The 25,937-nt window shown below is 70.9% G+C and overlaps 1 protein-coding gene across 5 annotated transcripts; it reads left to right on the top strand.

Moving 5' to 3' along the window:
- The first annotated feature begins 353 nt into the window (after nt 1-353).
- On the top strand, nt 354-22,367 carry PWWP2B (PWWP domain containing 2B). 5 transcript variants are annotated; one of them, XM_072804806.1, is made up of 4 exons: nt 354-508; nt 8,587-10,182; nt 13,278-13,392; nt 21,864-22,367. In XM_072804806.1, the coding sequence occupies exons 1-2, from the start codon at nt 384-386 to the stop codon at nt 10,169-10,171; spliced, it is 1,710 nt and encodes a 569-aa protein (XP_072660907.1). In that variant the 5' UTR covers nt 354-383; the 3' UTR covers nt 10,172-10,182; nt 13,278-13,392; nt 21,864-22,367. The 5 variants fall into 5 exon arrangements, with proteins under 5 accessions (XP_072660907.1, XP_072660906.1, XP_072660905.1 ...); XM_072804804.1 differs by lacking the exon at nt 354-508 and adding an exon at nt 5,513-7,598; XM_072804807.1 differs by lacking the exon at nt 354-508 and adding an exon at nt 7,406-7,644.
- Nucleotides 22,368-25,937: the final 3,570 nt, after the last annotated feature.

The following is a 25,937-nucleotide window of genomic DNA, read 5'->3' as shown; positions in this document are numbered from 1 at the left end:
CCGTGGGTCGGGGCGGGGGGGGGCGCGCGGGGTTCTGCGGGGCGGGGGCGGGGACGCGGCCTCTGCGCGGGGGGCGCCGGGCGGCCGGGCCGGGGCGGAGGGGTCGCGGCCGCAGCCCCCGCGCCGTGGCAGCGCCGAGTCGCCGAGTGGCGGGGCCGTGGGCGCGGGGGGGCGCGGGGGGGCGGGGGTCCCGGGAGCGCCCGGCCCTGCCCCGGCTCCGCGCCCCGCCCCGCCCCCGCCCCGGCCGGTGCCCGCGCCCCCCCGCCCGCGGTGGCCGCCCCGAGCGGAGCTTTGTGACGTCAGCGGCCGGCGGGCGGCGTCACGCGCGGGCTGACCCGGCGGCGGCGGCGGGGCGGGGGCGGGGGCGCGGGCCGCGGCGGAGCATGGAGCCGCGGGCGGGCTGCCGGCTGCCGGCGCGGGTGGAGCAGGTCGCCAACGGCGCGCTGCTGGTCTCGGCGAGCTGCGGGGGGCGCCGCTTCGCCGGGGTCCTGCTGGACTGCACGAGGAAGTGAGCGCGGGGGCGGGCGCGGGGCGCGGGGCGCGGGGCGCGGGGCGGGGGGGGTCCCCGGGACGGGCTCCCCGGGGCGCTCGGACGGGCCCCGCCGACCCAGGGCTCGAGCTGCCGGCGCCGCCTTGGGCCTCGAGCGGGGCTGGGGGCGCGCGGGTCCCGGAGCGCCGGAGCCGAGGGGGGGCCCTGTGGCCCGCCCGCCCCCGCCCGGCCCGGCCCGGCCCCCACGCCCGCCGCAATTAACGCACTTTTCTTTGTCCGGACGCACTGTTGAATCCGGCCGTTTCCGGGGCTGTCATCCCGGGGGGACGCGCGGGGCGCTGGAGCGGGTGCGGGTCCCGGGCTCCCGGCCGATGGGGGCGGCTGTGCCGGCGGGGCCTGGAGGCGCCGGGCAGGGCAGGGCAGGGCAGGGCAGGGCCGGGCCTCGGGCAGGGGGCGCCGGCGAGGGGGGCGGCGGGGAGGCACCTGCGCCCACTGCGGGGACCGGCAGCAGGAAGAGTCTCCTGGAGACAGTGTCACATGGCCGTGAGCTGTCGCACAGATAAATGATTAGGCATTAATCAGGCGCTAATGTCTCCGCTCCCACCGGGCCTTATCTCCGGGCCGAGCCGAGCCCGAGTGGCTCCCCGCAGAGGCCCAACTTTTTCCCTCCGTGGAACCCAGATTTCCTTGCAGCCCCGCGGACGTGGCAGGAAGACCATCACTCCTCAACAGTTACCCCCTGGCACCATCTCTTCCTGAGATGTGCCAGAAGCCATTTAGGCACAGTCATGTGACCCCACATACGGCCTCCCCCGCGGCGACAGTGGCCCTGCCCCACCCTGGCAGGTCGGGGCGGGGGGCAGGGGGCTGCCGCAGAGTCACCTGGAGGCTGCCAAGCCTGCACCCTGCGGTGGCCAAGGTCTCCCACCGCTGGTGGCCACCACTTCCCCCGCCAGGCAGGACGGCCAGCCCGGGCCTGTTGCTGCTCCTGAGTGTGTGTGTCAGGGGCTGGGAGGGCCCCTCATCTGCTCTCTGGGCTCCCCAACCCAGCACAGGGGAGGCCGTGGCCCCCGATCCTCCAATGCCGGCCACCCCCTCCCCAGCCTGCAGCCAAGCCAGGTTGCAGACCAACACGGGCCTCTCCACATCCCCACCCCCTCGTGGAAGGAAGCAGGCCAGGCTGGGATCCCGGCATTCGAGCTGGCAGCCGTCACCCCTGCCACGGCCACACTCAGCTGTAACCAGAGCCACCCACAGAGCCAGGGCCTCGGTCCGCAGTGGCTCTCTGTGCAGTCCCCCAGGGCTTGGTCCCCAAACGGCCCTGCCCGCCCCTGTCCCCGCTTCGCTTGCTCCCTCTGGTGTCGTCCTCTCTTCTGACCTGGGCCCACGATATTAAGAGTTGGGTGCTCCTGTCTGTGGCCCGGCCATCAGGTGGGCTCCGCTGGCCGCCTACAACCTGGCCTGGGTGTTTGGGGCCGCAGGGTCCGGGGCCTTCCCAAGGCCCGTTCCCTCAGTGCCCGCGCCCCCTCCCCGTGTGGGACAGTGGCCTGGCCGGCCTGGCGGTGGAGGCCCCCGCCCGGGTGTGGGCACTGCCCAGCCGGACGAGCCGCTGGGAGCTCCGGTTGCACACGCCGACCCACCTCTGGGAGCCTGCGCGTCCAGGACAGTGGGGTTGTGCGGGGTGTGTTCAGGGCAGCCAGGCCGCAGCTGTCGGCGTGCCCTGGTGTGCGCCAGGCACGTGCCAGGAACTGCCATTTATCAGCGGCCTCCAGAGCTGGCGTGCAGACGTGGAGGCCCGCGGGGCCCGCCTGGCGGCGAATCCTTGTCGGGGTCTCCCTCAGGAGTGGAGCAGCCCCAGGCAGGGCCTTCGAGCCGGTCCCCTTCTCTCTCCCGGAGCAGGGCCCAGCAGCGGGCTTGCTCACTGTGCCTTTGGGGGGTGACACGCCCTGTCCCTTGGCACTCTGGGGGGTGGGTTCCCTCCCCCAAACATTCACAAGAGGAGAAGACCCCCCCCCCCCCCCCGGTCTCGGCAAGCACATGCAGCTGCCAGGCCAGGTGCCCAGCCCCCTCCCACCCGAGACCTGAACCCGCTGCTGAGCTGCGTTGCGATCTGAGGGAAGATCCTCAGCTCTGGGTGCCGGTCCTCATGCATTCACCTGCGTTCACTACCTACTGTGTACCTGGGCCGAGTCCCAGGCGTCGTGCTGTGCGTGACCCCTCCTGTTTCCCTACGAGGTACAGGTGGCCCAGGCCTGCCTTGACCCCACAGGCTCCGACTCTTCAGGCTGGGGTGCCGGGGGTGTGAGCATTGTTCTGTGGGTGGTTTGGGGGTACTGCTCTGGTTGAGGACCCCCAAGTGAGGTGGCCCTGGTTGGGGCGTGGCCCCAGGACAGCAGGGCCCAGAGTGGGGAAGGGATGGTCTCATGGGCAGCTGGAGTGACCGAGCCCAAGGCCCCAAGCCTTCATCTCCGAGCTGGTGTTTTTCAAACTTCCCCAGTTGTGAGTCATCCAGGGTGCCATACCCACACGAGGCTTCTGGCCTCTGTGACCCACACCCCACCCCAGGAGGGTGGGACTCCAGCTTCTGAAGCCAGCCAGTCAAGAATCCCAGCAGGCCGGTCCCCAGGCAGGAGAGCAGGCTCGCTCCCTCCCAGGCGCACCCGTCGTCCAGGATGGAGGCTCGGCCACTGATGGCTGGTCCTGGGGAGGTTCCCTGGACAGATAAGGATGGACACCTGTTCCGGGTCCTACTGGGCAAAGCCTCCCTGACCTCGGGGAGCCAGGGGGGCCGAGAGCAAGGTGCCCAGTGAGTCACAGGCTGGCGTGATCCGTAGCTGTAGGCAGCTGCCACTCAGGGGACCTGGCCAGCACGGGGTGACGCGGGGCGTGGGCAGCGGTAGCCATCTCAGAGCGGACACAGGGATGCGGTCTGCTGCATCCTGTCATCCGCTGGGATGATGCTGGCAGTGGTTAAACCTCTGAGCCCAGGAGTCAGGGGCCGGATGTGCCAGCCTGGCCCCATGGCCTGTCCCGCAGATCCGGGGTCTGTCATGGGGGAGGGGCGCCTCCCGTGTGTGGCCCTGGACAAGCGGCCGCCCGGGTGTCCAGGTTGTGCCCCCCCAAGCTGTTCTCCCCGGCTCCCTGGGCAGAGGTGGGCTCAGGGGCGCGGGGAGGCCTGCCCTTCCCTCGGGGCTCGGGGCTGCTGCCTGTGAGAGCGCAGGGGTCTGGATTCAGGCCTGCGGGCACCTGGAGGGGCCCCTGCGCTGTCCCTGCTCCAGAAGCCGGGTCGTCACCTCTTCCCTGGACCCCGGGTGGCCTGTCCCCATGGGAGGATGAGGAGGGGGTCCAGGGCAGACATGGCCCCGGCTCGGTCAGAGGCCACTGTCACGTTCCACAGCCACTCGGGTCCCGAGGCCGCAGAGCCGGGAGGCCGCAGGGGAGGCCGGGAGCTCTGGCAGGCGGCCGGCCGGCTCCTCCTGGCCGCGGGCCAGCTCAGGCCTGGCTGCTCCGGGGGTTTGCTGAGCTGGTTGCACGGGTGAGACCTCAGGGGGGCGGGGGAGCGGAGGCCGGGCCGCGGGGCTCCTGCCAAGGCTGCCTGCCAGGCGGCTTCTCCCGGCCCCGTGGCCCTGCAGAGGGCCCGGCCTTGGGCAGAGCGGGGACCCTCCGGGGACGAGCGACGCTGCTCCGGGGTCTGGCCCCCCTGAGAGCCTCCTGGGCTCTGCGTGTCCCCAGCGGTGCCTGAGCGCTGCGGCCGTGTGCCCTCCCCCAGCTCCCCAAGGACCCGGGCTGAGAGGTCGGCTTCAAGGGCCTGTTTCCTGCGTGGAGCCCTTGGGCAGCCCGGCCCCCCCTGTCCCCAGGCCCCTGCCCACACGCAGCTCCGTCCTCGTACTGGGCCGGGGGGCAGCGAGGACCCCAGTGTGGCGGGGGACAGGACAGCGGGGGCCTGGGTCCCTCGCCCGGGCCTGGCCAGCCGCGTCTCTGGCTGCAGGGCCGCCCCAGGCCGCTCGCCTGCCAGGGCCTGCGGGATCACCTGTGGGGCGGTGCCGGGCTGCCCGGGGCCTCTGGGCCTGGGCCGGGGCCAGTGTCAGCACAGCCTGGCCTCACGGAGGGGCCGGGCCCCGTGGGCGAGGCGCAGACCAGGGTGGTGTCGCGCCACATGCCCCTGAGTCCCGTTGGGGGGGCCCGGGGGCTGCGATCCCTCCTGGGACAGTGGCCTGTGCAGTCCTTGTGAGCTCAGCGCCCCCGCCCCCGGGCCCCGGCCTCCCCCAGCCCCTGTCCCCCGTCACTGGGGAGTGGCCCTGCCCGGCGGGAGGTCTGGAGGGAGCCGTTCCCTGGCCGCTGTTTACCCACCAGGCAGCTGTGGGTGTGGCCTGGGCAGGGCGCCTCTGGGAAGGAAGTGTGGCCGCCGCGGTGCCAGAGTCACGGGGCCTCCGGTCGTCACCGTGGTGCCCGGCGCAGGCCTCACATGGGGAGGCCCGGGCCGGGGCTCCGAGCGCTCCGTGGAGCCCAGCTGGTGCCCCGTGTGAGCTGCGGGGCAGGGAGGGGTCAGCGCCTGACCCGCCTGTGCCCAGGGCCCTGCCTCTGAGCTCGGGCTCCGGCCAGGGCCTGGGTGTCTGGCCAAGGGCCTGTGACTCTACTAGACAGGCAGGACTCCCTGAGGGGTGCGTGCGCCACAATGGGGCAACCCCCTGGGCCCCAGCTTCGGGGCCTTCCCCGCCCCACCTGCCCCGCCTGCCTTCTGGGAGAGGGTGCTGCAGAGACCCCGGCGTGGGCTGCCCAAGGGTGCCGTCCGCGCACGGGCGCCTGCCGAGGAGGGTCCTGGGCCGAAGATGTGTTGGTTTGGGTTCAGGTTCAGGGTGACGGGAAGAGGGCTGCCCGGGGCTTTTGCTCTTGGCAGGGGGGCCTTTGTGCAAGCAGGACAGGCTGGCACGGGGCTGGGCTTGGGGGCAGGGCAGGGGTCTCAGGAGCTGGTGTGCACTGGTTCCCAGCAGCGTTGGGGGGGCAGTGGGGATGCAGATGAGGGGAGGGTAGGAGTGAAGCCCCGTTCATGGTCTGAGTAAAGGTGGGCCGGAGGTGGGCTGGGGGGCCTGGGAGCAGCCTTCCCGGGCCCGGGCGTGTGGGTCCTGCCTGGTGTGCAGACTCCTCCGCGTCTGTGGGATCCCCTTGGTCTACAGACCTGCCTACGGGGTCTCTTCTCGGAGGCCCTGCAGCCATCACTGTGGCCCTGTGTCACGCCCACGGGGGGCACTCGGGGTGCTCTGTTCCTCACCCTCAACCCAGGTGCCCACTTGGGAGGGGCCAGGCGGCCTGGATGACTTTCTGGCCTTCCAGGTGCCCTCCCAGGGGTGAGGCTGCCCCTTGAGGGGCTCCTTGGGGGCTGTTCACACTGTGTGTCTTCTGGGCGTCACTGGCAGGGACACCATGGCTCCCCGGGGTGGGCCAGCACCCCTTCATTTGAGGCCCCTTCCTGGGGTCCCACGGGTTCAAGGAGGGATCCCGACACCCCTAACAGCAAGGGGCAGTGAGCACGCTGGCCCAGGAGGTCAGGGTGAGTGTGTATGCGTGCCCGTGTGCATGCGAGTATGTGTATGCAAGTGTGCGTGTGTGCACATGTGCATGTGTGCCTGTGTGAATGCGTGCGCGTGTGTACACGTGTGTGTGCGTGCCCACGCATGTGCCTCGGTGTGAGCACGTGCGGTCAGTGCTCAGAATCCTGCGCTTGCTGGTGGCGGAGCTGGTTGGGGGGAAGAACCAGGGCTGACGCAGTGTGGGGTGCAGGCTGCGCCCTGATGCCAGGGCACCCGGGGAGGTTTGGGGATGCACCTGCCCGCACGACCGCGGGGCTGGTCTCCCCACCTGGACCCCCGCGGACTGCCCGTGGATTGCTGCTCGGGGACGACCTGGGGCCTGGCATCCGCACCGCATCTGCCGGGCTGCTCAGAGGGGCCACAGCAGCGGGCGGGGGGGGGGGGGGGGCAGGCAGCGGTCATCCCAGCACCAGCGCGTGGCTGTGCGCCGTCAGTCCTCACTCACAAAAACTGGTGGTGACGGTTGGGGCCGTGCGGTCTGTGTGCCCAGGGCCAGGTGAGGGCACGACCCTGGGTCCCTGTTGTCACCCCTGGTCCCCAAGAGTCTCCGCTCGTCCTGGCGTGCAGGCCGTCCGGTCCCGGCTTCCCAGGATTGCTGAGCGCGTGCGGCCGGGACTCGGCGCCCGTGGAGAACGGGGAGGGGATGGGGTGCTCATCCTGGCCGCTCCCCCACCAGAGCAGAAGCCCCTCCCACGCTGGCCCCGCGGCCCCCCGCGGCCCCCGCTCGCCCTCCTCTCTCAGTCCCGGCTACGGCTACAGGTTACAGGGCGGCCGCGCCGGGGGCCGGTGGCCACGGACCTGTGTTTGCTGGACTCTGGTCACGAAGAGGAGTGAGCCCCCGACCCCGCAGGCCCCCGCGAGGACTCCAGATTCCGGGCGTGGCCACAAGCACACGAGAACCTGATGGGAAGGAGGGAAACCGTGGTTTCCAACTTTTACCGCGAACTTGGATTAAACGAAGACGGGCCGTGTTCGCGCGGGGACATCCGCCGTCTTCGTTAATTCACAGACGTCATGACCGCGGGGACCGACCGGGGGAGGCAGCGCCCCGGGCGTCCCGTGCCCTCCGTGCCCGGCTCCCGGCCCTGGTGCTGGGGGGCAGCGACGTCGTGGCCGGTCGCCTCCTGGCTAGCCTGGACTCTTCTGGAACACAGCAAACGGGGAAATCGTTTGGAGATGGGGAAAGCGGAGCGTCAGTCGTCGTTTCTACCCTGGTCAGATTCCACGTGGAGGGTGAGGACCAACGCGCCGTGCCCGGCCTCGGCTCTCGTAACTTGGCGGAAGTCTGCTTTCGCGCTTCAAGAACAGCAGCTTTTAGCGGAAGCGATCTCGAAGGTCACATCACGTGTGTCTCGAAGTCACGCGCGCTCGCCGCTGGAGACGGGGGCGGAGGACGGGCCTGCTGTCGGCCGTTGGGAACAGCGTGGACGCTTTCCTGCGGCGCCGAGGGCCCCTCATGAGTTAGATGCAGCTACGCTCAGCACAGGGGCTCGGGGGTGGCCCTCCGTCCGCTCTGGAAGGTTCTTTGACCACTGACTTTCTACACCAACCCCCTCACCTCGCCAGGTGCCCAGACGGGGGCCGCGTGGTCCAGCACGTCCTGGGGGCAGAGCAGGCCTTTAGCGGGGCAGGTCCCGGCGGGGAGCCCTGGGGGTGCCGTCCCGCCCTTGGCCTTGGCCGTGGGTCCTCCTGGGAGGTGGGCCTCCTGCCCTCTCGTGTCCCCTTCCCGTGGTTCGCACGGCCTTGTGTTGCTGCTTGGTCCCCTGCCCTCGTGGAGCTGGGGGTCTGAGGGCAGGGCCCGGGGGCATCAGGCGGGAGGGGAGGTCCTTCGGGGATGTGCTGGGCGGGGCCGAGTGGATGTCACCCTCACCCCAGGGCAGTGGGGACAGTTGGGACCAGCTGAGCATTCAGGAGGGAGCAGGCTCCCGGGCCCAGGGCTCCGGGCTCCTGGCCGACTCCTGTCCTCAGGCCAGGGCTGCCACTGCACCCCCCACCCCCCCAGGCCCCCCACACCCTGCTGGTCCCTGCGACCCGAGTCCGACGGGCTGTCCCGGGCCCATAGGGAGCACGTGTGGGGTCTTCCCTCGGGGAGGGAGGGGTGGGTGGACACGGCGGTGAACTAGGGCCCCTGGCCGCAGAGCAGCTGCCCCCCCCAGGGCCCAGTCAGGCCGTGTCGCAGCCCCCAGACCCCCAGACTCTGTTGTCAGGCTTCCAGGGCCCGCGTGCCTACCCCGGGGTCTGGGGAGGTCTGCAGTGGCCGACATGGGGACAGCATGCCTGAGCGACCCGGGAGGTGGCCTCCGCGCTGGTCACGGGGCGTCGCAGAGCGCATCCCTGGGCTGCCTCGCCTGGGATCACGTGGGGGCGTTGGCCCTGTCGGGACCCCGGATGCACCTGCAGATGCTGGGCCCCAGGCGGCACCCGGATCCTGCCGGGGCCCTGGGGTGGGGACTGGGCGCAGCGGCATCCTCCCGGTCTGACTGTCCCCTTCTGTCTCCCCACTGCCAGGTCCGGCCTCTTCGGCCTGCCCCTGTTGGCTCCGCTGCCCCAGCCGGAGGACCCCCCCGTCAACGGCTGCCACGGCCCGGCGCCCTCGGAGCAGGACGGAGAGGCGATGCAGCTGGGGACCGGCCCGCCGCCGCCTCCCTGCGGGGACCAGCCCCCCGAGACCACCGGCCCCGAGCCGCCCCCGCCCCTCGTGCCGCCGTTCCCGCCGTACTTTGAAGGCGCCCCCTTCCCTCCCCCGCTCTGGCTGAGAAGCACCTACCGGCAGTGGGTCCCGCAGCCGCCGCCCCGGACCATCAAGAGGACCCGCCGGCGCCTGTCCCGGAACCGCGACCCAGGTCGGCTCGCCCTGAGCCCCATTCGCCTGCGGCCGCGCCAAGTACTCTGTGAGAAGTGCAAGAGCACTCTGAGCCCCCCCGAGGCCAGCCCCGGCCCCCCGGCTGCCCCTCGGCCCCGCAGGAGGGGGGGCAGCGGCCCCGGCCCCGACAGGGAGCCCCTAAAGCTGGAGGACCCTGACGGCGGCGGCGGCGGCGGCGACGCCACGGCCACGGCGAGGAGGAGCAAGAGGGAGAGGCGGGAGGAGGACGGGGCGCGGGTGGCCCGCAGCCCGGCCATCAAGATCTCGTACAGCACCCCGCAGGGCAAGGGCGAGGTGGTGGAGATCCCGTCACGCGTGCACGGGTCCCTGGAGCCCTTCTGCCCGTCCCAGGCCCCCCACGGCGCCGGCCACGACCCCCGCGGGCCCCCCACCTGCATCCCCAAGCTGAAGCTGACGCGGCCGGGGCCCCCCGGCCCCGGCCTGCCGCCCCCCAAGATCCGCCTGAAGCCCCACCGCCCGGGGGCCGGGGCGCGGGAGCCCGTGTACCGGGCCGAGCTGGTGGAGGCGCTCAACGGGCGCGGGCGAGGCCCCCGGGCCGGCTCCCCGACGCTCCCGGGCCGCGGCGCTGCCGACTCGTCCTCAGGGAGCTCTGGCGAGGACGAGGACTTCAAAGGGTGTCCCCAGGGTCCACGCGGGCCCGAGAGCCTGGCCTTCCTGGCCGCCTGCCCCAGGAGGGGCGCAGACTGTGCCAGCGAGTCCGTGTGGAGCAGCGACAGCCTGGACGAGTCCAAGTCGTCCAGCTCAGAAGTAACGTCACCAGACACCTGCGACCTTTCGTCCGGGGACGGTGCGTCCGTGCGGTCCTCGTCCAAGGACGCGAGGCCGACCGTGCCGCCCCTCACGGTCAGGCTGCACACGCAGAGCGTCTCCAAGTGCGTGACTGAGGACGGGAGGACGGTGGCCGTAGGGGACATCGTGTGGGGTAAGATTCACGGCTTTCCTTGGTGGCCCGCGCGCGTCCTGGACATCAGCCTCAGCCAGAAGGAGGACGGGGAGCCCTCCTGGCAGGAAGCGAAAGTCTCGTGGTTCGGCTCCCCAACTACGTCGTTCTTGTCCACCTCAAAGCTCTCGCCTTTCTCTGAGTTTTTCAAACTGAGGTTTAACCGCAAGAAGAAGGGGATGTACCGGAAGGCCATCACGGAGGCCGCCAACGCCGCGCAGCACGTGGCCCCCGAGATCAGGGAGCTGCTGACGGAGTTTGAGACGTAGGGCGCCAGCAGGTGAGTGCGCGGGGCGGGGGCGGGCGCCGCCCCTCCCAGGCCAGCGTGTGTCTGGGGCCTTCGCTGAGCCCTGAAAGACCTGCTCACCCTTGGACGCGCCCCGAGAGAGGAGCAGGTTTAAGGGTGGAGGTCGTGGGGAGTGTGGGGCGGGGCTCCCCGGGTGCCCTGGGGCCGCTCGGTCCCGGGAAGGGGACTCACCCTCCTGTCTCCCCAGACTGGAGCCGAGGCCCCCTCCGTCCTGTTCCCACGTGGTCCTGACTTGGCAGGACAAAGGAAGGGGGGAGGTTCCTGGACCCGCGGGCGCTCCGGGCTCCTGGGGTGGCTCTGGGGCCTGTCCCTGGGCTGGTGCCTGGCCCCCCGAGTCCCTGCGGGAGAACTTGTAGGCTCTCCAGCCTTAGGGAGGCAGCCGTCCCTCAGCAGGCCGCGCGTGTCTGTGGTCACCATGGGGGGGGGGGTCGGGAAGCGGCCGGGGAGGTGGGGGCAGAGACACCCCCCAGGCCCCAGGACAGGGAGGTGCTGGCTGTGTGTCATCAGACGGCTGCGGCAGGGGTGTCCAGGCGGTCGCTGGCCACCCCCCTCCCAGCCCTCCCCCACAGACAGGGCGTGCGGTGGGGTCCCCCTGCCCACAGAGGCAGCGACGGGAGGGGCAGGGCTGTGCCCAGAGCCTCGGTCCTGCTCCCCACCTGGGCCTCTGCCTTGGTTTCTGTGGCCTTCAGCCGACCTGGGCCGCCTGGTCCCCTGCCCCTCCCCTGCCTGGTGCCACGGTCCCCAGCGCGAGCCCCGGCCTCAGCAGTGTGCCTCAGCTGTGTGGCCAGGAAGGGCTTGGGGGGCACCTGGCGTGACCCTCACTGCTGTGCCACGTGTACTGGGGGTCGTGGGATGGAGGGGTGACCTGCTGGGGGTCGCGGGATGGAGGAGTGCCCCCAGGCAGGTCGCTGCCTGTACTCGGGAAGCCCGGTGGTCCCAGCCTTCCCTCCCCTGCTTCCGGGGTCAGCCCGGGTCACTGCCCTGCATGACTCCCAGGGGTCCACACAGGCCCCGTCCTCTCCTGAACCAGGCTCAGCCCCTGTGAGCTCGGGTCGTCACGTGGGGGGGTGTCACGTCGGGGTCGTCACGTCGCGGTGGGGCATGCCACCAACCTGCTGGCATCCAGCCAGCGAGGGTCTCAAGTGGGGGCACCTGGGGGGCGGGCGGGCGCGCCTGACTGGGGAGGGATCCGGGGGGAGGTCAGAGTGTCGCCTTCCGTGGGGTCCTGCCTGCCCGTGCGCCCCCCGCCATCCGGACCAGGCCTGGCTGCTCACAGGCCCCTCCTGCCTCTCCACCCCTCCCGCAGGCGGGGGCTGTCGGCAGGGCAGTGGGGTGGGGACGCGGAGCACCGTGTCCTCAGGACTGACCTTGAGGTCCCAGGTCCCAGCTCCCAGCGGGTACTTATTAGGGCGGCACTGGGGTCAGGGGGCCCACCCGGGCCGTGTGGCCTGGGGGGCAGGGAGCCTCCCCTCCCCCTCCCCTGAAGAGTGCAGCCCCGTGGGGGGGTTGGGGGTTGGGGGTTGGGGCCGCCCTGTTTACAGGGAAGGAGGGAAGAATCTCGCCAGACAGGTTTCACTGCTGCAGGGGCTGCGCCCACAGACTGGCCTCTCCTGGGCTCCTCCCTCCCCCCTCCTCCCTGCCTGCTCCCTCCCTTCCCCCCTCTCCCTCTGTCCCCCTCCCCCTCTCCTCCTCCTCTTCCCTCCGCCCTCCCTCCCCGTCCCTCCTCTCCACCCCCTCCCTCCTTCTTCTCCTCCCTCCTCCCTCCCTCCCCATGTCTCCTCCCTCCTCCCCCCTTCCCTCCTCCCCCCACCCCCCCTTCCTCTGGGTCTCTCTGTCTCTGTGCGTCTTCCTGTTCCTGTCTCTGTGTCTCTGGCCCCTGGGACAGGAGCTGGGGAGCCAGGACGCTGGATCGTTGCAGCACCAAAGCACAAGGCGGTTTTGCCTGATTGGCTTTTTAGTTGTTTTTTGAGGATTGAAAACTCTGCTGTGAGGTCCAGGCCAGCCAGGTGTTGGCCAGTGCAGGGCCGGGGGCGGGGGGTGTCCTTGCTTCCGGGGGTCAGTGCTGCTGTTTGGGGGCCCGGCCCCCTGGCCTGCTCCTTGAGAGGCAGACTGGGGACTGCTCCGTGGGCTGCAGGGTCTGCTGCAAGCTCCCGCGATGCTGAGGGGGCTCTCGGGCCGCTGGGAGGGGTCGTGGTCGGGGTCGTGGTCTCTGGTACCTGGGGGGAGGGCTGGAGCTGGGGAAGGTCGACCTGCAGGTCGTCACCAGCTGGGGCTTGGGGACAGCTGGGAGCCCCTCAGCCTTGGGGGCGTCTGCACCGCCAACCAGCAGGGGTCGAGAATCCAGCAGGCGCCGTGGGGTCAGGGCCCTTCCAGGGCCCTCGTGCCCTGCATCTTGTCCCAGGGCCTCCCGCCCCACCTTGCAGAGGGACTGGGGGCTGAGAGGGGAGGGGGTGCCCAGGGACATTCTGGAGAAGCTCGGGGACCGGCACGGAGGCTCTCAGCAGGGACAGCCCCCAGCGCACTGGGGCTATGGGCCCCCAGGACGGAGCTGACCCCCACGGCCGCCCGGCCCTGCCCCCTGGCCCCTGTGCTCTGGCCCCCACAGCCTGGCCTCCCTGGGCCTCGCTCCCTGCCTGTCTCCCAGTGACTGCGGCACCGGCTCCCGGGCTGGGTGGTGGGGGTGCCCGGGGGCCTGGTGATGACCTGTTGGCAGCCGCCGCTGGAAGTGGCCCCTACACCCTTTCTGAGTGGGGGGAGCTGTTCTTACAGGGGCTCCTCCCACGCCCCCCACCCCGGGGCAGGGTCTCCGACGTTCCTTGGGTCAAGCTCCTGGCTGGAAGGGACGGGCACCCTTCTCCCGACTTCGACCTTAGGGGGCTCGGATGGTCCTGCAGGCGGGGAAGGGACACCCAGGAGCGCGGGGCCAGTCCCCCAACCTGGTAGGTGATGGCAGCTCCTCCTGAGGCTGGCGTCCCGCTTCCTAGGGCTGAGAGCTCCACTAGATGGGGGACACCGCGGGCCTCACCCCGTGAATCCCAGCGCCCACATTTGTGCATAATCACACACAGGAACGTGCTGAGAAGGGACGAGGGCCCCACAGCGAGCATCTGGCGAGGAAGCTGACCTGGACTGGGGATCCGGGAAGGCTTCCTGGAAGAGGTGACATATGGCTGAGCGCGAACGGTGAGCTGATCATGAGCTAATAGGCTGGGGGGTGAGCGTCCTAAGTGAAAGGAGGGCGAGTGCCTGTGGCCTGTGGCAGAAGGAAGCCTGCACGATCCGGGGTGGGGGAGGAGGCAGACGGGCGTGGGGGGCGGAGGCCGGGCCGCCTTGTCCTGAGAGCAAAGGGCAGCACGGGGCGTGTTAGGCAGGGGGTGCATGGCCCCGTTCGTGGGTCAGCAGGCGAGGGATGGCAGGACGGAGGCTGAGGCCAGGATGGGGAGCCCATGGGCGGCAGGGCAAAGCGGGGAGCAGGGGTCTGATCCCCAGAGGGGCCGACCCAGGGGTGCTGGGCGTTGGCTCCTGGAGCGTGGGGACCACAGTGGCCCCTGCTGCGGCCCCAGCCGGCTGGGGTCTGGGTGCCTGAGTCTTGGCTGGGAGGCGCCTCTGGGTCCAGTGCTCAGGGGAACAGGGTGGGGGGCGGGGGGAGGTGCCTGGGACAGGTGAGCAGGGCCGCGGGGCGGCAGGGCAGGTGCGCCCACGGGATGGGCCGTGTCCTGCCCGCAGGCCCCATGCGGAGGCTGGCCCATGGGGGCGCTGTTACCCACGGGCATCAGGAGCGGCCCGAGCGGCCCCCAGCTGTCCCGGGAGCCCCCACGGCACCCCCTGCGCCGCCCTCGGAGCCGGGGCCATCCTGGGCAGTGGGGGGGGGGCGTGGGCGGGGCTGCACCGGGGCCAGGTGGGGGCTGTGGCGCCCGCCTCCCCGCCTCACCCGCTCCCCGTGAGCTGGGAGGGCCGCGGCGGTCCCGTCCTGTGGAGCCGGGGGGTCCAGCGCTTCCCACCCTGCCTCAGTGGGGGGTTTGGAGGGCAGGAGCTTTTTGGGGTCCCACAGCGGCCCCCCTCTCGGTGCTAGCGGGCAGCCGCCCGGGGCTGGGGTCCTGTGTCGCTGGTCGCCCTCGGGTTCCCGGCGCTACCCTGAGTGCCGCCCACCCGAACGGCCGGCCGCCTGAAGGAAGTTTGTTCTCCTGGTTCTGGGGGCCGGACCGCACACTCGAGGGGTCTCCGGGCTGCGCCCCTGCGGGAGGCTCCGGGGGCTCCTTCCAGCCCCTGGCGGCCCCCAGAGGCCGGGCTGGTGCCGGCATCACCCCGCCCTCCACCTCTGTGGTCGGGACCCCCTCTGCCCCCCTCCCGCGGGGACCCCGGGCAGCCTCACGGGTGACCCCGTGGATCCTCATCTGAGTCCCGGTGCAATCGCTTGGCCCTTGCACCTGAAGGGTGGGGGCCTGAAGCCTGCGGGGCGCCCTCCACCCCTGCCTCCTCCCGTCTGCTCAGCAGGTGGTTTAGGGGCCCGCGTGTGCACCCCACTCGGGCTTCGGCCTCTTCCACGGGGGCCGGCTGGGCTCGAGGAGGGCTCAGCTGGCGGTGAGGTGGACTGGACCCTGCAGGGGCGGGCGCTGAGGGAGGGATCGTCCTTCCAGAAGGGTCCGCTGCCCTGCCGGGGGGCTGTGCACAAGGGCCGTGGGTCCGGGTCGCGCCGGGGCGCTTTGCCCTTTTAGCTTCGGGCTGTTCGCTTCTCCCGGGACGTGGAGGTCCCCCAGGCAGGACCAGCTCGCACCCTGAACCCCGAAGCCCCGGGCTGCTGGCCGCGCCTGCAGTCGCTGTCCCTGGGGAGGCGGGGTCGCCCCGGGGAGGCGGGAGCTTACTGGTGGGGCAGCGCCCACGGTTTCACCTCCCCGCGGGGTCTCCCTTTGGGAGCAGGGAGCAGGGTCCTTGAGCCGCGGGCGCCGAACCGGCTTTTCTCTCTCCCGAGTCTAAATAACAAGGTGCTTCCGCTCCTGGAGACGTGGCTCTGGGCCGACTTCCTGCGCTGCTTTCAGGGGACTCAGGTAACTCTGTGCAGCTTGTAATTATTTTGTTCCCGAAGGAAGCGAAGGCCTGTAATTCCGCGCCTGCCGTGGGCGCCCAGGCCCCGACCCGCCTCCCGCTGCCAGCGCCGTCCCTGCCACCAACTCCGGCAGTGCCCGGGGTGCCGGGGGCGGCGGGAGCGCGGCTGGGAGACTCGGGGTGTTGGCGGCTGCCTCCCGGCACCAGGGCCCGGGCGAGGGGGCTTCCGGGCGGGGGCGCCATCCGGCAGGTGCAGGCCCTACCCTGGGGAGACGCCTGCCGGGCGGAACAGGGCGCTTTGCCCTGGTTTTCATGGATTCCATGTCGCCCTGAACACGCGCCCCCGGGCCCCCGGCCTCTGCACCCCCGGCCCCGGCACCTGCCCCGGCTCCGAGGCCCGAGAGCCCGCGGACAAGGACCCACACTCTGCACCCCGTCACAGGGCGGCCGCCCGTTGTGGGCCCCGCGACCCCGTCCCGTCCTTAGTGATCCTGCGGGGACACCCGGTCACCCGGGACTCTGAGGCGCAGTCTTAACAGGACGAGGGCGGGACCGGGGGGCTCTGTCCCTGGGCGCGTCACACGCGCTCCGGGTCTTTCCGCGAACCCCACTAGAGATGAAATCGCGCCTCCCTGCGTGTCGTCAGCGACCTTTCCTCTGCTCCGGCCGCCTCTGTCCTAGGACAGTGAACGGAGCCCGTGTGAAGCGGCGACGCCCTCGGTCAGGCTTCCGGCCCGCAGGGGGCTGTTGGTAGTTATGCTCCGGGGGAGTCAGAGTGACCCGTGGGTCTTTGGGCGTCGGGGGGTCGCGCCCCTGATCCCCGTAACCGTTATTCAAGGGTCAACCGTGTTCATTTTCTGCGTAAAAGTTAACGTGTGGGGATCCCTGGGTGGCGCAGAGGTTTAGCACCTGCCTTTGGCCCAGGGCGCAATCCTGGAGACCCGGGATCGAATCCCACGTCGGGCTCCCGGTGCATGGAGCCTGCTTCTCTCTCTGCCTCTCTCTCTCTCTCTGTGACTATCATAAATAAATTTAAAAAAAAAAGATTTAAAAAAAAAAAAAAAGCTAACGTGTGTATTAAACGCGTGTGCGCCGTCTGTTTGACGCGTGATGTGCCTCAGCTACCTCGCGTACGGGGGACACGTCACACGTGTGATGCCTTCAGACCGACCACACAGCTGGCGTCCCCCGTGGGTGATGAGCGGGGACCCCGCGAGGCTCCCCGTGGGTCTCCCCGACCCCGGGGCCTGGCCCTCCTGTGCCTCGGAGTCCGCCGCCAAAGGCATCGACGCGGTTCCTCTCTCTGCCGTCGCCGTGACCTCAAAGCACAGGGTCATTGATTTGGCTGAACTTTCCATGGTTAGACGTTCCTGTCGTTTACATTTTGGTGCATGTTTCGTGATTCTGCGCACATTTCTGAGGGTCCCAGATGGCCGCGACCAGGTCCCTTAGGAGCACCCTGCAGGTGCCCGGCGTTGGCTTGGCCTTGGCCGATCCTCCTCCCTTTGGGACATAAGCAGACACGCAGGGGGGCCCCCTCTGCCCTCTGGGGCGTGAGCGGCATCCGCAGCCCCCCCGCGCCGTGTACCCCATGACGCGCCCAGGAAGGTGCTGGAGGCCGTGTGCACAGAACGTGCTCGTCCCCGCGGAGCCGTGCGCACACCACAGCCTGTCCCTCAGCAGCCTTACGGACCCTGGGCTTCTAGGCTTTTCTAAGTCAAGGCAGCTGTGAGCCGGGGGTGGGGCGGGTCTCCCGGCAGGAGGGTGCCCGTGTCCTGAAGACCCCGGGGGACCCGGTAGTGGGGCTGCAGGCTCCAGGGCAGGGAGGCCCCAGAACCCCGAGGTTTTCGCCACGTGGTGGCTCCGTGTCTCCTCCTTGGGGAGGCTCCCCCAAGTCCCCGCACATGCTGTGCCTGACGAACCCCAGCTCGGCACCCTCGCCCCGCACGCTGTTGCCACCCCACCCGTCCATTCTTGGCTGTTCTGTGTGGGGTCTCCCTTCAGGTAGGTGAGGCTCTGCAAGTTCAGACCCTGGCAGCCCGGCCCTGGGTCACCGGGGGGGGGGTGGGGCTGGGGCACCCTGTCCCCCAGATGGGGACACCGGTTCAGGGGAGGCACAGAGCCAGGGTGCAGTCCCAGGCCCAGCTCTGACTGTGCATCCAGCACCCCGGGGCTGCTGGGCGGACCCCTCGGAGGGGAGAGGAGAGGAGGGCAGGTGCCCACCCCCTGGAGCACCCGGGGAGGAGAGAGGCTTCCCGGCTGTGGCTGGAGGGCAGCTGGGGGGACGGCCTGGGGAGGGGGTCTGCTTGGCTCTCCCCGCAGCCTCTCTCCCCTCGGCCTCTCCCCACGGCCTCTCCCCCTCGGCCTCTCCCCCCGGCCTCTCCCCCTCGGCCTCACCCCCCCCCCCGGCCTCTCCCCCCTTGGCCTCTCCCCTCAGCCTCTTCCCCCCCGGCCTCTCCCTGCGGCCTCTCCCCCTCGGCCTCACCCCCCCCCGGCCTCTCCCCCCTTGGCCTCTCCCCGCAGCCTCTCCCCCATCGGCCTCTCCCCCCAGCCTCTCCCCCTCGGCCTCACCCCCCCCCCCCGGCCTCTCCCCCCTCGGCCTCTCCCCCCGGCCTCTCCCCCTCGGCCTCACCCCGCCCCCGGCCTCTCCCCCCTTGGCCTCTCCCCGCAGCCTCTCCCCCCTCGGCCTCTCCCCCCGGCCTCTCCCCCTCGGCCTCACCCCCCCCCGGCCTCTCCCCCATCGGCCTCTCCCCCCGGCCTCTCCCCCTCGGCCTCACCCCCCCCCCCGGCCTCTCCCCCCTCGGCCTCTCCCCACGGCCTCTCCCCGTGGAACCCTCTGGATTCTGGGGAAACGGGACTTCAGCCGGCCGTCTTCCAGCCGCATTCTGGAGGGCGGCATTTCCGACGCTGGCGTTCCTGGGCGCCAGTGGCTTCCGGTGGGCGTGACCAAGGCCTCCTGCCGGGTCTCTGAGTGTCCCGGGGGGACGGGGCTGCACCCCCACTTCCCTGGCCCGGGGATCTCCAGCCCGGGCCGGGGTCTCTGGTGCGGCCTGCGCGTACGGGGCTACAGGAACCTCGGGGCCTGTCCTGCGGGGTGGGGGTGCCCGGGGGCCACAGCCAAGGCCACACTGGTCCCGGCAGGGTTGAGGGTGTGGCCACGCGGAGGGACAGAGCCAGGCGGCAGGGCTCCTGTGTGTGTGGCCAGGTGCTGGGGCCCTTGGGTCACCCGGGGCACGTCAGGCCGTGAGTGGGGTGGCTGCGCGGCAGACACGTAGGAGGCGCTGGGTCGTGTGGGGGGCGCGTCTGCACCTGAGGGGGCGTGAGCACGGCCAGGCCAGCGGCTGCCTGCCTTTGCTTCGCCCCGGGATGCCGGGGGTCTCGCTCCTGACGCGGCCGCTGCTCGGCTGCCACCTGCCCCGACGGCTTGTGGTTTAGGGACAGGCCTCCTCCTGCACCGAGTGTGGAGACCAGCGGGTCGTGCTTCCCGCGCTGCGCCCACCGGCCCGGCCCTGCGTGGGGGCGGGCAGCCCCCCTGGGCACCCCATCTGCTCAGCTACCCCCGTCACTGGGGTGCACGCGGCTCGGCGGGCAGGGTGGCTTCAGAGGGCCGTGACTGCGGGGCCCGTGTGGGGATCCCGGGGCCCCGTGGGCGACACGGCCCCGTGAGGTCGGTGGGGCCAGCGAGGGGCAGACCTGGGAAGGGGCCGTCGGAGCATTCCCGTGGTGCACGCGGGCGCGGGCCTCCCCAGAGACTCCAGGGAAGCCCATCCCCGGAGCGGGTGGGGCGGCCTCGCTGCTGCACTGGTCCCGGCCAGTGGGGTGTCTCCCCGCCCAGGGAGCCCCGGAAACGGGCTTCTCTTGCTGCGTCCGCCCCGGGCCTGTGTAGTGACCTCACCTTTCCCTTTGTTTCCGACTTGGGCGGGGCCACAGGGACTGCGGGGCTGGGGTGCTCTGGGACAAGTGTCCCCCCCGGGGGGGGGCGGGAGGAAGGGGTAGGGTGGCAGGGGCTGTGCTCATGCCGAGGGCTTTCCTGGCCACAAGGGACCCTGGGCGCAAGGGACCTGCCCATCCGTCCCGCCCGGGTCAGCGGCTGGTGCAGGGGGGCTCCCCGCCTCTCCCCCGTGCCCCTCCCTGCCCCCGCCGGGAGAGCTGAAGTACTGGCGGGTCGGCTACGACCTGGGAACGTGTCTCCAGGAGGGACTGTTGGTCCTTGGGTGGGAACCTGCCGTCCTCGGCTGGCCGCGCCCGGGCCTGTCCTGCCCAGAGGGGGGTGGTGGCTGTAGGACGGGGACGGGGACTCCATCCAGCTCCCCTCCAGGAGGCGGCTGCCACCTTCACCCAGCGACCCTGAGGCTCCCCCGGCACAGCTTCCTGTGACCCGCGACATTGGGTCCGCCTTCCGGGGGACACTCCCTCGGGACTCCGAGTCGGGGCCTCCAGCCAGGGGCGGGACTGCGAGCAGGTCAGGGCAGACACCTCGGAGGACCGGCCACCTGGAGCCGGTCTAGACCCAGCAGCCAGCCTTCCCTGCGGGGCGTGTGGTCAGGCCTGGACTCGGGGCGCAGTGTTCCCAGCAGAGGGCCGGTCACCCGGGGGCACCCCTCTCCTGGCGCTCAGCCTGCTGTCCAGCTGTCCTGTGGGGGGTCCACGACCAGCAGGCCAGGGCCCCGCGGGGTCCCCTCTCAGGCCTCTTAGAGACCGGCTCCCCTGGGGGACACTCGATTCCAGACGTGTGTCCTCCGTGGTTTGGAGCCGCCCCGTCTGCCGCCCTGGGACGTGGGTTCACATCCTGGCTTCAAAGCTGAGTTGAGTGACCTCGGTCAGGGTCTGAGCCCCTCTGAGCCTCAGCCCCTTGTCTGTGAGGAGGGAGGGGGTGACGGCACCCCCAGGGTGGTCGTCACAATAGAAGTAGCCTGGGGAAGCCACTCTGGGCCCTCTTGAGCCCCGACCACCAGGGCTGTGCTCACACCGACCTCACGCCCTCTGCGCCCACTGCCCCTCCTGCACCTTGGGGCCAGCAGGCTCTGGTTTGCCGCAGCCGCAGAGGACGATGGGCTCCTGGCCGTGTCGCATGGCGCAGAGGACGACCAGTCCCTCCCTCCCCTCCAGCCAGGCCGCTTGCGGGTGGGGGGCGGGTGCCCTCAGCACCTCGGTCCCCCGGGCTTTCCTGGGCCCCCGGGAACGTGTCGTGGGTCTGGGCCTGGACGGGGCGTGTGCCCCCGCCTCGGTGACACCGCAGGGGGGACGTCCACCTGGTCGCACCCTGCCGCGCAGCTGGCGGCCTCGCCCCCTCCACGCAGCCTCACCCCCGCACAGGGTTGCTTTGGGGTCGGGCTCCTCTGTCCCCCTCGAGGGCTCGGGCAGCGGAGCGGGGCTGCCGTCGGGGTGGCTCTGTGTCGGGGTTTTATTATGTGTAAGTGGAGGGAGGCTTTGTCTTCACTTCCCGCGACAGGCGCTTCGGAACCCAGTTCTTTTCATTTAAGATTTATCCGTGTCAGTGGTGCGTATGCTCGCGTGGTCGCGGCCCAGTGACGGGAGACCTCGTCTCCCTCGGCCTCAATGATGCGCTTGTGCGCCGTCTCTTATTCCGTGATTGTCATCCGGGGCGTCGTCAGGACGCTGCTTCCAGCGGAGACGAACGTGGAGCCCCGTGCCCCCGCCACACGCACACGAGCACCAGCCCTGGGCTCCGCGGGGGACAGGTGCGGCCCGTGCACGCCATCGGCAGGAGCGTCTCCTGTCTGCCCTGCTCTGCTCTGAATTGAATTTGCCTCGTTTTCTGGCTGCTTAGTTTTTATGTTCTTATCACTTATTCCTCCTCGGTCTCCCGGGGCCTCAGGCACGGCGTCCGCCCGCTGCGTGAACAGACTCCCCAAACCGCGGCGGCCTCACACGTCGTGGCTGATCCTGCGGCGTCCAGGCCGCTGGACTGGACTGGGGCGGGGGCTCCCGTCCTGCAGGCTTGGCTGCTGTGTCCGAGGGCGGGTGGCGTTGGGACACTGGGCTGAGGGCCCGTCTGCCCCACGGCCGGGGCCGCCTGCCCAGGGATGACCGTCTGGAGCCCTGGGTGGTCCCCTGGGAGGTGGAGACGCACGGAGAAGCAGGGCTGAAGCTCAACTGCCCACCAACCAGGGGAGGGTTGCTTATGGGAGGGTCTGCCCCCAACCCCAGAGGTTCCCCGAACCAGGAGGGTGTGTGTCTGCAGCGGGGCATCAGTCCCACACCCTGACGGTGACACGCGGGGGTCCCTCTGAGCTGTGAGCCCCAGGGCCGTGTGCACAGCCCACCAGGCCAGGAGTGGCCGGAAAGATCTAGAACAGCAGGCCCCTCACGGAGAGCCCCGGGGTCTGAACTTCCAATTAGTTGGATCCTGAACCTTTCTCTGGGAAACACAGGGTCCTGCGGAGGTGGGTGGACACAGGTGGGGCGCAGGTCGGGGGCCCCGCCTGGGAGGTGGGACGCCGGGGTGGCGAGGGCCCCTGGGGAGGCACGGAGCCCGAGGAGCCCGGCTCAGAAGACCCACAGTGGGCGCCCGACCCGGTGCTCAGACCCCGGGGCCTGTCCGCCAGCCCTGGCCCGAGGTGACCTCTTTCCCTCTCTGTTTCCTCAAGGTCGTCGACGATGAGGGCACGGCCGTCCTGGAGCCTCCGACTTCGGGGGTGCCCTCCACACCCCCGTTCTGCCCGAGGGACCCCGCGTGCCTTCTGGCCGGCCTGCTTCCGGGTGCCCCAGGGAGGAGCACAGAGCCCAGGAGCACCGCGGCTCCTCCCTCCCCACATGTCAGCTCTGGCTTGTGAAGTTCCAGGAGCCCCGCGACGACGGGCTTGCTGCGCGCCTGCACCGGGGGCCGCGGAGAGGCAGGCGGGTGGGCACCCCGGGGTCTCCGTGCACTTGAGAACCAGGGGCCCCGCCTCCCTGCATTCCTCCCAAAGTGGGGTCCCGCCGCTGCCCAGCACCGCCGACAGGGCTCCCCGTGGGGACTCCCCGGGCCACGGGCCTGCGACGGCGCCACGTGGAGCACGTTGAGACTCCGGAAGGAACGCAGCCTGGCTCCTCTCTCCTTTCTGTCACTTTAAAGACCAAAAAGACCAAAAAGAAAATGAAAGAAACAGAAACCGGGTCGTGCTCTTGCTTTGTTTAAACCGGAGAGAGAGCGAAGGGGCGAGTGTAGGGGCGCCCTCCGAGCGCTGCGGGTGCGGCCAGGGGTCGGGTCGCGGGAGGGACAAGGGAGGGCGACCTCCCAGGGCTCCAGGAGGGTGGGCGGGCAGTGGGCTTCGGGGAAGGAGGGACGGTGTGGTCCTCCCTGGCCCTGCCTCCCGCCCCCTCCGTGCTCCAGCAGAGCCTCGGCCCCTGTGTCCGCCGCGGCTGGGAGGCCGGGCCCCCGCGGAGCCCGTGGGTGCAGGGGCTGCCGGGCCCTTTGAGGGGAGAAGTGGCTCCTGTGAGGTGATGCCCGCATGTGGGGCGACGCCAGGGCCCAGAGGCAGCTCCCCGGGGAACGCGTGTCAGGCCGCGTGATGGGGACTCGGCCCCTGAGCCCGACGCCGCGCGCCGCCCGCCCTGGGCGCTCACCTGCCGACTGCCCGGAGTGGCAAACCCCCCGGGGGGCTGCGAGGTGGCCGCCAGTGGGGGGGGGGGCCCGCCCTCGCCCCAACTCCGGAGACCCTGCAGGCAGCCTGGCCCCCGCGGCCCCCCCCCCCGCCCGATGGCCCCGAGCCGCCTGGACCTGCCCGGGGAGGCGCCCCCCGATGTGCGGGAGGCCCCCGCGCCGAGAGGCTGGGCCAGAGCCGCGTCAGTCCCCCTCCCCCGGGCTGCGTGGGCGCCGGGCACAGACCGCACCTCTGATTAGAAGGGAAAGCGGCTGCTTTTCTTTTTTTTTAAGTCGTTGTGACTGTTTCTTTAAGCAGCAAATTAATCACGTTTTCCTGTCAGTTTGATTTCACGGGAGCCCAGCCCCTGTCCCTGTGATCCTCGTTCCTCCAGGACCTGGGGGAAGGGCCCTGGGTGTCCCGTAAGTCCCCCCACCCCCACCCTGGCTGGCTGGGCACAGAGGCCGCAGGAAGAGGGTGGGCTTGGGGGGAGCACTCTAGGGGGAGGTGCTCCGCGGAGGAGGAAGGCCAGCTGGGGAGGGGCTGGGAAGGGGGGTCCTCGCCACGGAAGGACCCCACCCAGGAGCGTGGCCTGGGCAGGAGGGGCCAGCTCGCCGTGTGCACATGGTGTGCAGCAGTGAGGCTGGGGCTTCGGGGTGGCCTCGGGGCTGTCGGGGACTCTCTCCCCTCTGGGGCCTGGCCCCTCCCGCGTCCCCTGCCCCAGCTGGTCTGCTCCAGATCAGGGCCTGCTGGGCCCCCCAGGCTGTCTCCGTGACCCCTGTGGACAGAGTGGCCCCTGAGCCTCCAAGGGCCCTGTCGGGGAGAGGGTGAGTGTGGCCCAGGAGCCAGCTGGGCCCAGCCTGACGCCTCCTGGGCCGGGATGCCCGGCGTGGGGGGCCGCCCCCGTGACCCTTTAGGCAGCCCGGACTCCAGAAGTAGCCGGCTCCCCGTCCTGGCCCCCGGCGTCCTCACCTCCCACAGGGCTGGTCCTCGCTCACTGGCCCCTTGGCCGGCAGGCACTGATTTCAACACGGAGGACGCTGGCCTGGGGGGGATGGAAGGCTGGCGGGTGGCAGGTGGACGGGAGGGTGTCACATGCCCTGTCCCAGCCTCAGCCCTGCTCTTCCGAGGCAGGGGCTCCCCGTGTCCCCCTCCAAGGGCAGAGGCAGGGGCTGGCATGACAAGGAGCAGGGGCCCCTCTGCTCCGGGGGCCACCGTCCTGCTGCCTGTCAGAGGTCCCCCAGCCAGGCCACCCTCTCTGCCCGTCCCCTCAGCCCGGAGGCCTCAGCCCGGGGCCGCCCATGGTCTGGCACAGGGCTGCAGGTGCGCGGCCGCCCAGGCCCACGTGGGCGGCTCAGCGTGGGCATCTCTGGGTGGACCTCACCTCGTGTTGAGGACGGTGGAGCCACAGCACACGGCGGCCTGGCTCCCACCTGACACCCCGGAGCGACAGCTTCATTTTGGGCCGTCGTGTCTATCCGGGCAAGCGGATCAGGGCAGAGGGGCGCTGCTGCCGGCTGGGGGGTCTGAGGAGAGGGCTGGGTCCGGGGCTGGAGGGACTTCCTTTGGGATGGGCGCAGCCGCCGACGGAGGGGGAGCCTCGGACTTGCCGAGCAGCCTCCAAACTCGCCGCCTATGCCGTCCCCTCTCTGCGCCCCTCTCTGGTTCCTGTGGCATCTGGTGCACCACCCCGTCGCCCCGTTGTTTGTTGGGGCACCAAGGGCTGGAGAGGCCATGGCTCGGCCAGGGTGTGGCTGAAGCCCTGAAGCTTGGGCTCCTTCTGCCCCCTGCCAGGGAGGCCGCCCCCGCCCCCCGCCAGCCCTCGGACCCCATGGTTCCTGTGACCCAGCTGCACAGGGTCCTGGGCCTGGGGAGGCCTGGCCTTCCCTGCTGAGACGCGGGGGGCTCTCAGCCCCAGGACACCCAGGGGTGCAGGAATCCATCACATGCCCCTGCGCCGCTGCTCTTGGGCCGCAGGGGTGTGGGTGTCGAGCAGACACACGGAGTCCTCGCCGCGGCCCAGGGTTTGCCACATGGACACTCACAAACCACAAGTGCCCGCATGTCATAGCCGGACAGATGGAGGCCGCCTGGCCATCCCCCTCCCCGTCCCCCGCCCGGGGTCCTGCAGCGCGGGTCGCCACCCAGCACCCTCCCCCCACCCCGCCGGGCCCCGGTTGGCGCCTTCCCTCTTCTGCAAGGGCCCTGCATCCGGTGGTAGGAGATTGGTAAGATAAAGGGAAACGGCAAAGAAAATGAGAATCCGTGCGGTGTCCCCACCGTCCCCGCCTGATGGGCCTTGGGCACACTTGTCCCTGCATGACCTTTCCGGGCTCTGCACTCGGGGCCGCCGGCCACCGGGGAGGTTCTGCTCGTCTTCCCAGGCCTCTCATGTCCTGGAGGCTCCCACCCGTCCCCTTTCTGCCCTGGGCCTGGGGTGTGTCCGGGGGATGCGTCGACCCTCCTGCACACGGCAGGGCAGCGGTCAGCCGGTCCGGGGTGGGGCTGTGTGGCCTTTCTGGGCCCTGGGTCCTGTCAGTGACGCTGTCACCAGGGCCTGCCTCCCTGCCTGCCCCCCCGTGAGGGCGTCCCCCACTGTCCTCCCTGGGGCCAGAGCTGGCCTCTTCACTTGAGGGTCGGAGTGTAAGGGCCTCCGCTCCCACAGGGCTGCCCCGGGAGGGAGGCAGGGCGGTGGGCTCCCCTCCCGCCCGGAGCGGCTGAGGGCAGGGGCCCAGGGGCCCCACACCCGGGGTGCGGCCTGAGGACCCAAGGAGGGTCAGGGTTCGGGGTCCTCACTGTGCAGACGCAGAGGCTGAGGCCCACGCGGGGACTGAGTGGCCGTCCCGGGGCGGCGGGGAGGACGGGCTGCGCGGGACAGCTGGGCCAGCTCGAGCTGCCTTCTCGGCGCCACGGACATGTGTGTCGTGTTGTCTGGAGGCCGGGCGGCCCAGGCAGGGAGCTCACCAGTGATGGGGAAGGGTCTCCTGGGTTCACAGATGGCACCTTCCTCTGTGGTTGAGAGAGAAGGAGCCTGGCCTCACGCCAGCCCCACCGTGGGCAGCGCCTCGTCTAAGCGCTGCTGCCTCCCTGAGGCCCGTC

Source organism: Canis lupus, chromosome 29 (assembly GCF_048164855.1).
Source record: "Canis lupus baileyi chromosome 29, mCanLup2.hap1, whole genome shotgun sequence".
NCBI classification, from domain to species: Eukaryota; Metazoa; Chordata; class Mammalia; order Carnivora; family Canidae; genus Canis; species Canis lupus.
Note: the sequence above shows the minus strand (reverse complement) of the source record. Positions and strands in the feature narration are given on the sequence as shown.